This window comes from Bos mutus, chromosome 2, assembly GCF_027580195.1.
Source record: "Bos mutus isolate GX-2022 chromosome 2, NWIPB_WYAK_1.1, whole genome shotgun sequence".
NCBI classification, from domain to species: Eukaryota; Metazoa; Chordata; class Mammalia; order Artiodactyla; family Bovidae; genus Bos; species Bos mutus.
The window spans coordinates 4,494,658-4,507,866 of NC_091618.1; the positions used below are offsets into that span (position 1 = coordinate 4,494,658).

General features: G+C 38.7%; 1 protein-coding gene across 14 annotated transcripts in view; it reads right to left on the reverse strand.

The window, feature by feature from the left end:
- Positions 1 to 13,209, reverse strand: part of EIF4G3 (eukaryotic translation initiation factor 4 gamma 3) — a 353,762-nt gene that overhangs the window by 232,744 nt on the left and 107,809 nt on the right. For 11 of the 14 annotated variants that reach the window (XM_070382520.1, XM_070382510.1, XM_070382529.1 and 8 more), the window contains exon 3: positions 10,606 to 10,734. The exons of the other annotated variants lie outside the window; for them this stretch is intronic. In XM_070382520.1, the coding sequence (XP_070238621.1) occupies positions 10,606 to 10,734 (129 nt within the window). The remainder of the gene's footprint in view (positions 1 to 10,605; positions 10,735 to 13,209) is intronic. 14 annotated transcript variants of the gene reach the window in all.

Here is a 13,209-nt window from a genome sequence, read left to right on the forward strand (position 1 = left end):
AGTCAGCGGGCTTCTCACTGCAGTGGCTTCTCTCGTTGCAAACACAGGCTCTAGGGCGCCCAGGTTTCAGCAGTTGTGGCTCCTGGGCTCTAGAGCACAGGCTAAGGAATTGTGGTGTAAGGGCTTAGCTGCTCCGCAGCATGTGGGATCTTCCCAGATCAGGGATCGAACCCATGTTTCTTGCATCAGCAGGCGGATTCTTTACAACCGAGTGACCAGGGAAGCCCCGTACTTCCTTTGTAATATCTCCTTTCCTCCTTTTTGTTAAATTTGTGGATTTACGGCCCCATGTTATTCGTTATTACTAAGGTAACTAGACGTCCTTTTGGGCTCTCCAGGTGGCACAGTGGTGAAGAATCCACCTGCCAATTGAGACACAGGAGATGAGAGTTCAATCCCTGGGTTGGGAAGACTTTCCCCGCAGGAGGAAATGGCAAACCACTCCAGTATTCTTGCCTAGGAAATCCCATGGGCAGGGGAGGCCCAGTGGACTGTAGCCCATCGGGTAACAAAGAGTCAGATACAACTGAGCACACACACATATATCCTTTTACCATTTATTTGTAAATACCTTTACTTACCTGCTGTCTTTCAGCTCTAATCTAGGCTGTAAGTAGGAGGGTGCTTTGACCTCCTGTCAGGACGGCTCCAGACACCAGCTCCATTCAGATCTCGAGTCTCTGAAAGCCACTTAGAGATCCAGCAGCAACCATGCACGCATACCTCACCATCACAGCACTGGCCTCACCTCTCACCAATCGAACTGCTACTGACCAACGTGCAGTGAAACGTCCTTCTCACAAGTCTGAGCAACAGTTTCCTAAAGAACTTCTCCTCTAAGCTCCTAGGTTCTCACACCACCACTATCTCTCCTCTTTCATTCCCTCGGCTCTTAAGAATGTTAGGTGCTTCTTACAGTTACTAATCTCTGGACTACTTCAGTGTCCCTCTGAGAATCAATCAGCTAGTTTAACAAATTCATGTATTAAGTCCCCCTGTATTTGAACTGGATAGAATGATTTCTTTTTTTCTGACAATACTTTAACTGCTGCTAACTGCTTTAACTGCTAAGCTAACTAGACAATCGTGTTCTCAACCATACTAAATAGGCAGGTCAAAATTCTGGAACTGAACTGTGAAAGATGAGCAATTTTAATGGTGATGAAGACTAACAAAATCTAAAGTAGTAAACAGAGGCTTGAATAATACAATGCAGTACCTGAAAATGAAGTTATCACTGACAGGGAACTGAAAAACAGATTTATTTTGCAATGAAATACAACAAAATACTGGCAACATAACTTTTTCTACATATCACCTACTTAAGTATCTATGGAACGAAGTATTTGGCAGACAGTAAAAAGACCATACAAGAGCAGAAGAATGCAGATGGCTTGAGAGTTTATCATTCCTTAGAGAGGAAAAAAATGAGAATTCATTAACCAATGAAAAATGTAAAATCAGATCTAGCTCTTCCTGTTAATTATAAGCATCACTGGAAATTTGGGGGAAAACAGAACAGTAAATAAATATATGCATTAAGGAAAAAAGGTTGCTGGTTTGGTATTATAAATTACAACATTTTATCCTAGTAACAATTAATGTATAATCTGCATTGTTTATAGTTAACTGACACTACTTGTTTTAAATATACCTTAAACTCTCCTTAACTCTTCTTTGAAAAATTGATAATTACCATGAAGTCACATGATATGTGTGCTGCTTGCTTTTCACTGAGTCACTGATATCCAGTGACTGATATCCAGTGACTCACTGATTGAGTCACTGATATCCAAGATTCTCAGTTCTATAAAGATTCTAGCTTTTTTCTTTTGGTCATGCTGTGAGGTTTGCTGGACTCTCAGGTCCCTGACCGGAGAAGGCAATGGCACCCCACTCCAGTACTCTTGCCTGGAAAATCCCATGGATGGGGGAGCCTGGTGGGCTGCAGTCCATGGGGTCGCTAGGAGTCAGACATGACTTCACTTTCACTTTTCACTTTCATGGTTTGGAGAAGGAAATGGCAACCCACTCCAGCGTTCTTGCCTGGAGAATCCCAGGGACGGGGGAGCCTGGCGGGCTGCCGTCTATGGGGTTGCACAGAGTTGGACACGACTGAAGCGACTTAGCAGCAGCAGCAGCAGGTCCCTGACCGGGGACTGAACCTGAGCCCTACGCAGTGAAAGTGAAACTGCTGGACCAGCAGGGGACTGCCAAGAGCCTACCTTTCTTATATTTCAAGTAAACGTTCTCATCTGATTGCAGAGTAATCATGAGAAACACTGCGCTGGAGGAAGCACAACCTGGAATCAAGATTGCTGGGAGAAATATCAATAACCTCAGATATGCAGATGACCCCACCCTTACGGCAGAAAGCGAAGAGGAAATAAAAAGCCTCTTGATGAAAGTGAAAGAGGAGAGTGAAAAAGTTGGCTTAAAGCTCAACATTCAGAAAACTAAGATCATGGTATCCAGTCCCATCACTTCATGGCAAATAGATGGGGAAACAGTGGAAACATTGTCAGACTTTATTTTTCTGGGCTCCAAAATCACTGCAGGTGGTGATTACAGCCATGAAATTAAAAGACACTTACTCCTTGGAAGGAAAGTTATGACCAACCTAGATAGCATATTAAAAAGCGGAGACATTACTTTGCCAACAAACGTCCATCTAGAAAAGGCTATAGTTTCTCCAGTGGTCATGTATGGATGTGAAAGTTGGACTATAAAGAAAGCTGAGCGCCAAAGAATTGATGCTTTTGAACTGTGGTGTTGGACAAGACTCTTGAGAGTCCCTTGGACTGCAAGGAGATCCAACCAGTCTATTCTAAAGCAGACCAGTCGTGGGTGTTCACTGGAAGGACTGATGTTGAAGCTGAAACTCCAATACTTTCCGCCACCTGATGCAAATAGCTGACTCACTGGAAAAGACCCTGATGCTGGGAAAGATTGAGGGCAGGAGGAGAAGGGGACCACAGAGGATGAGATGGTTGGATGGCATCACCGACTCGACGGACGTGGGTTTGGGTGGACTCCAGGAGTTAGTGATGGACAGGGAGGCCTAGCGTGCTGCGGTTCATGGGGTCGCAAAGAGTTGGACACAACTGAGCAACTGAACTGAACTGAACTGAAAAATAAATAAAGTCTGTTATAGTTGTTCAGGCACGTCTGACTCTCTGCGATCACATGGACTGTACCCTGTCAAGCTCCTCTGGCCACTGGATTTTCCAGGCAAGAATACTGACGTGGGTTGCCATTCCTTATTCCAGGGGATCTTCCCAACCTAGGGATCAAACCTGTATCTCCTGCTTGGCAGGCGGATTCTTTACCTGAGAAATCTTCTCCCACTTTCATGCAAATTAACCCTCCCCAATTAATCTGGTTAAGAACATATGCTTACGTGACAGATTAAACTTGGAACAATATTCTACATGTCTATGGTAACTACCCCTCTGCTGACCTTTCTCCCAATAGTCCTATCAGCCTGCTTCTCCCACAGCTCTCTCAATTACATAAATGGTGCTATGAGTGAAGGTGCCTCCCTCCCTTACCTGCAAAAAAATTCATACACTGAAGCCCTAATCCCCTAGGAGTGTGATGGTATTTGGAGAAGTGGCCTGCAGGAGACAATCAGATTTAGATGAAGTCATGGGGCCCCTCATGATGGGAGCAGTGTCTTTGTAAGAGATACCAGAGAGCTTGCTCTTCTCCTCTCGCCGCCATGTGAGGAGGCAAGGTGGCCTTCTGCAATCCAAGTAGGAGGTTCCCATCAGGACCCAAAAGTCAGCCAGTACCTTGACCTTGGACTTCCTAGCATCCAAAAACGTGAGAAATGTCTGTTGTTCAAGCCACCAAGTCGATGGTATTTTGTTTCAAGAGCATGAGCTAATTAACCAAGACAAATGGAAAATAAATTTTTGCAGGAAAAATCACAAGCACTCTGAACTGAATAGTCAGAATACTCCATTTCCTGATTCTCTTTAAAACTATTCTATTTGCTATCCCCCGATTTACTGGCACATGCTAATTTCTATAGGTGAACTGAAGTTGCAATTTTCAAAACCATAAAAAACTTTAAAATGTCACAGCTATGTAAAAAATCAGATCGGTGGCACACAAGTGAGTTTCTCTTCTTAAACTAAGGGAAGTAAGTGAAGTAACAAGGTAAATCTACAAAGAAAACTCCTGAATTAGTTTAGTGGCAGCGAGAGAAATCAAGAAGTGCCTCCCAGAATGTGTCCAGAGAAAGTGACTCCTTAAACGTGAAAGAGATAAAATCCTAAACCTTTTTCCCTTCACAAAATTGAGATGAAAATAAACATCATCAACAAAAAACTGAGCCTACAACAAAGACGATGAAAGGAATGCTTGTAAAATCACTCAGTTCATCCTCATTGGTTCTTACAAAATTCATCAATTTTCTAAAGCAGTGCTGAATTAATGTAGAACTCACTTTTAAAACTTTTACTCTTTATACTTAGATATTTCAAAATACAGATTTTAGTCTTTTCTCTAGTTACATGGAACATAAAGAAAAGCATAATCAAACAAACCCATAGGCATGGGAAGCTATTAAGATTGCATAAAGGATGAAATTTAGAAAACAGCTGGTAAAGTCCTACTTTATAAATATGGTTCCAACTGCTTTTATTAATGAAGAAAAAAGACAAAAGAGTTAAAATTTTTTATCAAATATGACCACATTAAGATAAATCTCAACAATTAGAGGAAAGAGCTTACCACAATTATGTAGCGTATTTGAGATGAAACCACATGTATAAATGATTAGATATTTTATAAGACTTTATAACTTACTTTTATACTAATGACACTTATATAGGCATATTAATTTTAAACTATTTAATGACAGTATGTGCTGGTGAATTTTCAGTAAAGTATAAATTTTTAAGTAAGTACATACATTATCAACTAAAAAACAAACAAAAGAAACAGAGGATTTTGGCAACAGAGTCAACTAAATGCAGTCTACACTGCAGTTTCTAGAGCCTGTGCCACAAATGCAGCTTCCAAACGCCACTGATGTCAAAGGCTGCTTTAGATAGCTGTAGTATGCTCCATGGGGGAGAAGGCAAGTATAAAAAACAAGAAATTTTGTTTCACTTTTTTTTTTTTTTTAAAGAAAGTCAACATTCATCTATTTCAACAATGAAATGTGAAAAAGATTTTCAAGGCTTCCTCTACTTATCCTTACTTTAAGCAAGGCTGATTGTCAGAGTCATCAAACTCAGAATTTGTCATATTCATGAAAGACATTTTTTTAAAAAATCCGAAAAAACATAAAAACTTGTTTGCAGTAAATAAAATTACTGTTTAGCTTAAAAAGAAAGAAAAAGCAATTTGCCAAGTCTGATACAACTCGTCAGTAAACAACTATGAGGTAATGCTGAGTATTTTTCCTTAGATTCCTGAAAGAAAAAGGAAGTCTAGAAGTTGGATAAAGGAAAATGATTATAGTAACCATAAGTCATTTAATTACATTGTTCTGTTACAATAAAAATAGTATGAATAAAAATAGTAAAGTTAAATTAAGTATCATGATCAATCACTACTCCTCAGTGAAGAAGTCCTTTCTTTGCTCAGTATTTCCAGAGACAATAAAGAATCTAATCAGTGGATCACATACCATCACCATCTCAGTCCACCATATAGCATGATCAAGTTGGTCTCTCAAAAAAGAGAGGAACCAAATGAAATTTCTAGGAACAAGAGGTGGGAAACATGTACCACTCCACTTCTCTTCATTATTCTGAGCATGTCTTCTCAGTGATTACTGTGAGCATAGCTTAAGAACTTAGTGACACCAAGAAAAGGACTATTCATTGAACCTGATAATCAGTGCCAGTTTGGGCTCCTGACTTTGTAATTTAGCTCCATTATGTGAAAATTAACCAAGTCAAAACAAATGTATACCAACAATCAATCAACAAGTATGAAACATTTTTGTTTTGCTGAACTAATTTTAAGATATTCAACTATCAAACTTCTGATCTTTTTTAAAAGACACAAAGTGAAACAGAACGCAAATCTGCCTAATTTTAATTCTAAAATATAGAACTCAAATTTTTTCACATTAACAACTGGGTACTCTGAAGCAGTTTCCCGAAAGCATGGAGACTGTAAAGGGAATTCAGATCTCATTTAATATAAGCCTCCTATTTACAAAGAGGAAAACTAAGCATTAACAGGAACTTCCAATAGTTGAACTCTGAAATAGTACTGTCAAGGCTGGGACAACCGTCTAACACAGGGCTCCTGACTCCCAGGAGAATGCATTTCTTTACTAACTCTGAAATCTGCCTCAGAAGATACTGTTAAATCCCAACATTATTCCCACAGTAAGGACATTCTCAGTTTAGAGACTGTTCAAGTACTGCAATTTCAAGGTGACGGAAAAGAATCCACACCTAAAAAGACTGTGTCTGATAATTTTCCACAGTTGGACAATTTCTTTTGAACTATAATAGTTCTCTAATAGTCAATAATTATATATATAATAATTATATAATAATCTCTAATATATTATTATAGATATATTAGATAGAATATCTAATCAGATATATATTACAGTCCCTATAGATATCTATCTATATATGGATATATCGATAGATACATAGATATCTCTATATATCTATGTATCTATATATGTATCTAATTAGATATATTATCTAATATATATTCTATATTATTACATAATAATCTCTAATAGTCAAAAGTTTCTGATTTTCATTAAACGAAATCTGAGGGAACAGGACGAGAAAGATTTAGAAGTCACATAACAAAGGAAAGTGCACATAAAGTTTTAAAACTAGGTAAATGCACAAGTGTATGTACTTGCACACACACATATACAATGCTATCCTGAAAAAAAGAAGCAGGTTAAATATGCCGTCACTAACAATGGAAGGAAGAGACTGGGAGCAATTTTCTACCATGTCCCTCCTTTTATGTTTCAAAGGTATGAAATTCCCTTTTCTTCAGCTTAGCTGCTTTCACTCAAAGCATGATCAACTGATTCAGACCAAACATTGAGTCACAGACAGAGGCTGCTACTTGGGACAAAAAGACCCGACTCACAGAAGAACAGGAGACTGTCACTTCTGACAGGGCATGTGGTTAAAGAAGCTTCTTTAATCTTTTCTGCAGTTGATTTGAGATCGAACATTAATAGTTTTGTGTATAAGAATAAACCACACTATTTCCAACAGAAAATGACCAAGCCTGGCCTGTACTCTTACCCTGGAAGGGATAAGCAAAGACCTAGAAAGACATCTCAAACTCCTAGAGAGAGCTTCTAAATTTCACACTAATACCAGAAGGGTAGCCAAATTAGGTGAGTTAAGACACACGTGCATGCACACATGCACGCGCGCGCGCACACACACACACACACATCCTTTAAAGAATCAAGTTGGAAATGCACAAAAATACCAAGTGTCACTTATTGAAAGCAGACATGTGTACTCTTCTGACGCAAGATTTTATATAATCTTGGTAAAAACCCTCTTGAAGAGCAGCAGAATTCTAATTCTCCCTATATAGCAATGAAGAAACCAAGTTCTAGAGATACTGAACAATTTACCCAACATCATATAACCAGAAACTGACAGATCAACTCCCAGAACCTAGAGTCTATTTGACTCTAAGCCTGTAAAAATTTTCCCACTATTTTGAAGGTTTTACTTTCCATCATGATCCACAAACATGTTAACTATTAAAACCTAAGGAGACTGAGTTTCCCACAAAACACCCCAATTTTCCAGGTATGTCAATTTAGAAAGATTTCCTCAACTCTATAAGCAGACATTAAGACATTGTTAGGAGACAAATAAATCCATTATAAGGCTGCCTGCCCTGTCTGAAAGGTGCGTATAAAAGCGGGTAGTGAATGAGATGCGATGTACTGGGTTCATCCATCAAATCAGGAAGAATGATGATAACAAAACAGACCACAAAGGAAAAGCAAGGTAACATCTGGTGACCCTTCTTCTTGGGATTTACGAACTCTGACTTCTAAAAGCAACTAATAAAATGGCATATAGAAACGCACTGGTAGGCTCGACAACTGAGACCACTGCTAGATCATCCTTCCTTAAATGCAAACTATGCATCTGCAAGCCACCCTCTTTCAGAACACTTAAGCACTTTGGGCAAACTGCTGAGGTCAAGTCACAACTGGGAACAGTAAGAATTTGAAATGGAAAACTAAGCTATTCTGCTTACATGCCAGTTACTGACTGCTTGCCTTTCAGCTCAAAATTCAACTTGTTTGCCAGGACAGTGAAAATGGATCTGGCACAATATAAACGTTTCTCAGTAAAGGACACGGTAAAGACACTGCAAGAGGGAAGGGTTTTGCTTCCCACTCCTCCCAGGATGCAGCAGCCAGCAGTGCCCAGTGGCTGACAGCTACCCTGGGTACCCGCTCAGGCTGCTTTGCAGCAGAGTGCCTCCACTAAGAAACTGCCCTGTGCAGAGTTTCCCCTCAGTGCCTTAGAAGGCAGAATTCTGGCACATTCCAGAGAGCAGATTTCTAGTAAGTTCCACTGATGCAGTACCACAACTTCTCTACCATTCAGAGAACCACATCATGTGGATCTCAGTCCAAGGTGGGGGGGAGGGGAGGTGGAGAGCAGTCTCCTACCTAGCACTAGCATGAAAAAAGAGAGGCGCATGGTTACAAAGGCCTTTTTTTTCAGATTTTGGAGAGAACATAAATTACATTTGAGTGTGAGACACCTCAACGGACCTTCAAAGTGATCTGGGAGGTTTCCAACTTTGATTGAGGAAAAGAAACAAAGGAGCCTCTGCAGTAAGTTCAGGCTGCAACGTAAACTCCTCTACCACATCTGAAGTGTCCGTGGCAAGCAGAGTTTCTTACGGAGCCTCGATTCATCGAGCTCCACAGCAGCTCTTGGCTAAAGGAACTGGTGCTAGAGACGTAGGCTTTCCTCAACATTCCGTAGACAGCTTTCCAGCACGTTCCACTTGTATGACATTACTGACACCATGTATTCTCTACTATTAGGTATACCATAGCCATGCACTCTCTGGCAACAGGGTGAAGAAGAATTTTCAAGGGAACTCTAACCTAGCCCCAGGAAAAGCAGCTACTCTATACACTTGTTATTTTTGCATCCTTTAAGGTTCTCTCTCATTACTCCAATCCCCTATTACACTTAATCATCCTTTATATGAAACTTTCCCTACTCAAACTACTACACAGTGTTTCTTTCCTCCTGAGACACATACCAACACACGTATTAATAGCTTGGGTGGCTCTCTTCCATACCATGAAAGCCAACATTGGAAACATCTTGAACGATTTAGAATTCACTTTGACATGCTTTACTTTTAAAGCTCAAAATTAAACAGGAATGATTTAGACTGAGTTTAAGTATAGCAGTAGTGGTAGCAGTTGTGTTAGTCGCTCTGTCATGCCTCTCTGGGACCCCATGGACTACGGCCCACCAGGTTCCTCTCTCCATGGAATTCTTCAGGCAAGAATACTGGAGGAGACAGCCATTGCCTTTCTCCAAGGGATCCTCCCAACCCAGGGATTGAACCCAGGTCTCCTGCATTGCAGGCAGATTCTTTACCATCTGAGCATGAATGGTGCTATTTCAATTATGGTTTGGCATGCTGTACATTCTTTCTCCAAACATTCTATAGTTTAAACTATCGTTCATCAACCCTTAGCTTATAATTGCCAGCCTTTAGCACTATTATTAGTAATTCTCCCTCTTATTATTCAAGCTCTTCAAAGGCATAAAAGATAAAGGCCCAAATTGAAACAAGTTACAAAATTAATTTTCATTATTAAAAGGAATGGTTATAAGCTATAAATATTAATAATCTCAAATAGCATGATTCAAAGTTACTGGCTTGACTATGTCTAAATTCCAATAAGAGATATCTTAATTCTATACCACTGTTAACCACAAGGAAGATCAAATAAACATGTAATGCTGAGTGGATACAAGCTGAAAGAACTCTTGGGAAAGGGCTTAATATGCAGGGAATCCACAGGGACACATTAAAACAGTGTATCAGTGTCTCCTGTGCCTGGTAACTGGAAATAAACTAAGGAGTTCACTACTCTTTAACAGTTCAACAAAATTTTAAGCCTAGCAATTTTAATAATCTATTTACAAAATCACACCAACAAAAATTACTAAGAGGAAAAGGCATCATATCTTTTACAAAAGTAGAAAATAACCACCAACAATCCACCAAAAAGTGAGAAGAAGCAAGACGATCAGATTACACACTGAAATGCAAACAAATGCTTTATGGGATTTTTAAAGAACTTTAGAATTATATTCTAATTTCCAAAACAAACAAACAAACAAAAAAAACCTAATTATCACTGACAGTTTATTCTGAATGACTCCAGAAATGAAATGTGTAAAACCTACTAGCCACCATTATGGGAGGTGTGTCTAAAAAATGTAGTAAGACAACACAGAAATAAGATAAAACTGAAATTTCTCTTCAACTAATGCTGTATGTTTGTTTAAAAGTTTGCTTGAGAAAAATTCGGCTTTTACATGGAAATTTTTTTTAGGAAATTTAGATTTCTCTTACTTGAGAGAGTCCAGGGGACGAGGCATGTCCCGGGGGCGTTGCCGCAAGATTTGGATGCCCCTTGTTTATCTCATGTGCTGAGTAAGGGGAAGGGGTCGGGGGTCCCGGCTGTCTTGCTACTTGTGTTACCTGTGAAGAAATCAGTATTTAGTGAGAGTATTAGTAACTCAGTATTAATAAATATTGCAAAAGTAGCTATTTTTTAAAAATGAAATTCTCTCACAAATTATATTAAAATAAAAATAAGACTAAAGGCTTAAAATTTCAATATTGAAAAAATGAAATTAATATAAAAAGAGAAATTAATATTTTTATCCACTTGATAAAAGATTCTCAAAGCATACTTAAAACTGAAAATTTTAAAGGAAAAAAATAAACCAAAAAAGCCAGACTAGAAACAACATCCTATAGGATGCCACTTGATATTTTGTAAAAGGAACAAAAAGGAAATATCAATAAATGACTACAAGAGCAAATAATAACTACAAAAAGGGCACAAGGAGATTCTAGGGAGTGACATAACTTGTTTCAGATCATGACTGTATGCAGATTACATATCTCTTCGTACCTGTCAAAACCAATGGAAGTATACATAGAACTGAAATAAGGTGAATTTTACCTTAAATAAATGATACCTCAATAAATCTGACCAAAAAAAGTTACTTATACAGCATAATCGCATTTTTGTTTCTAAAAAAGCACATCTAAATATACATACACATATTTCTATATGTGTATTTATGTGTAAATACATGTGCATATATAAATATATATATATATATCAGTTCAGTTCAGTCGCTCAGTCATGTCCGACTCAGCTTTCTGAGTGACTACTCTGGGATTTCTAAACAACTCTACCTACCAGCTTGCTCAGATATGCAGATGACACCACCCTTATGGCAGAAAGTGAAGAAAAACTAAAGAGCCTCTTGATGAAAGTGAAAGAGGAGAGTGAAAAAGTTGGCTTAAAGCTCAACATTCAGAAAACGAAGATTATGGCATCTGGTCCCATCACTTCTTGGGAAATAGATGGGGAAACAGTGGAAACAGTGTCAGACTTTATTTTTCTGGGCTCCAAAATCACTGCAGATGGTGACTGCAGCCATGAAATTAAAAAACGCTTACTCCTTGGAAGGAAAGTTATGACCAACCTAGACAGTATATTGAAAAGCAGAGATATTACTTTGCCAACAAAGGTCAGTCTAGTCCAGGCTATGGTTTTTCCAGTGGTCATGCATGGATGTGAGAGTTGGACTGTGAAGAAAGCTGAGCACCGAAGAATTGATGCTTTTGAACTGTGGTGTTGGAGAAGACTCTTGAGAGTCCCTTGGACTGCAAGGAGATTCAACCAGTCCATTCTGAAGGAGATCAGTCCTGGGTGTTCTTTGGAAGGAATGATGTTGAAGCTGAAACTCCAATACTTTGGCCACCTCATGTGAAGAGTTGACTCACTGGAAAAGACCCTGATGTTGGGAGGGATTGGGGGCAGGAGGAGAAGGGGACAACAGAGGATGAGACGGCTGGATGGCATCACTGACTTGACGGACGTGAGTTTGAGTGAACTCCGGGAGCTGGTGATGGACAGGGAGGCCTGGCATGCTGCAATTCATGGGGTCGCAAAGAGTCGGACACAACTGAGCGACTGAACTGAAATGAATCAACCATTTCTTGGTATGCAGAGAGGAACAGTGTGTTTGTGTGCGCATGCACACTGTATTTAAAAGATTATATGCCGAGAAACATTCATTTTTTATGGATATTATAGTTTTGCATTGGCAATAATATGGAAGATCCAGAATTCTCATTCATATGCTCGTGGAAATATAGATTGGTAGAAGTTCTCTGGGAAAGAACTTGGCACTAGCTAATACCTTTGAGAATAGGTATACCCTATAGGTTACGTCTTATTTTGCTTTTTTCTTGGAGGATAATGGCTTTATAGCACTGTTTGTACAGCACCTCTGCCACATAGCCTAGCTCTTTGTAGGTATACATTTGTGAGAAAACAGGAAAACGTGCACCAAGATACATGTAAAAAATATTCATAGTTGCACTGTTCTTATTACCCAAAACTGGATAACACGAACATTCATTAGCAGGAGAATGAATCAGTAATGAAATATTTTCTCGTATGGAAATCAAACTAAAAACTAGAGCAACATTTCACAATTTGAATGACTCTTATAAATGTTAATGAGTGAAAAAGAACACAGAATACAGAGTATTATTCCAAAAACGTTCCAAAATAAACAAAATTTGACTATATTAATTTAGAAATACATTAATGAATGGCAACACCATAAACAAAAGCAGGAAATTTCTTTTAAGGCATCTATATCAGGAAGAGAAGGAGTAGAGATCAGAAAAGGCCATATCATGTTTTGCTCTTTTAAACCTGGGAGGTGAGACAGTTTTTGCTTTAAAATTATTTGTTAAACTCTACGTTTATGTTTTATGCACTTTCATGCATGCATCATTCTCTTCAATTCCCTAAAAAAGATTAGAAACAAAAACAAGCAAATTACTTAGGACCTAGGTTAAAGTATTAGTTACAGTGGTATTAATTATATTGCTGTTCTACAAGAGTAGAAAGAATATAAAAAG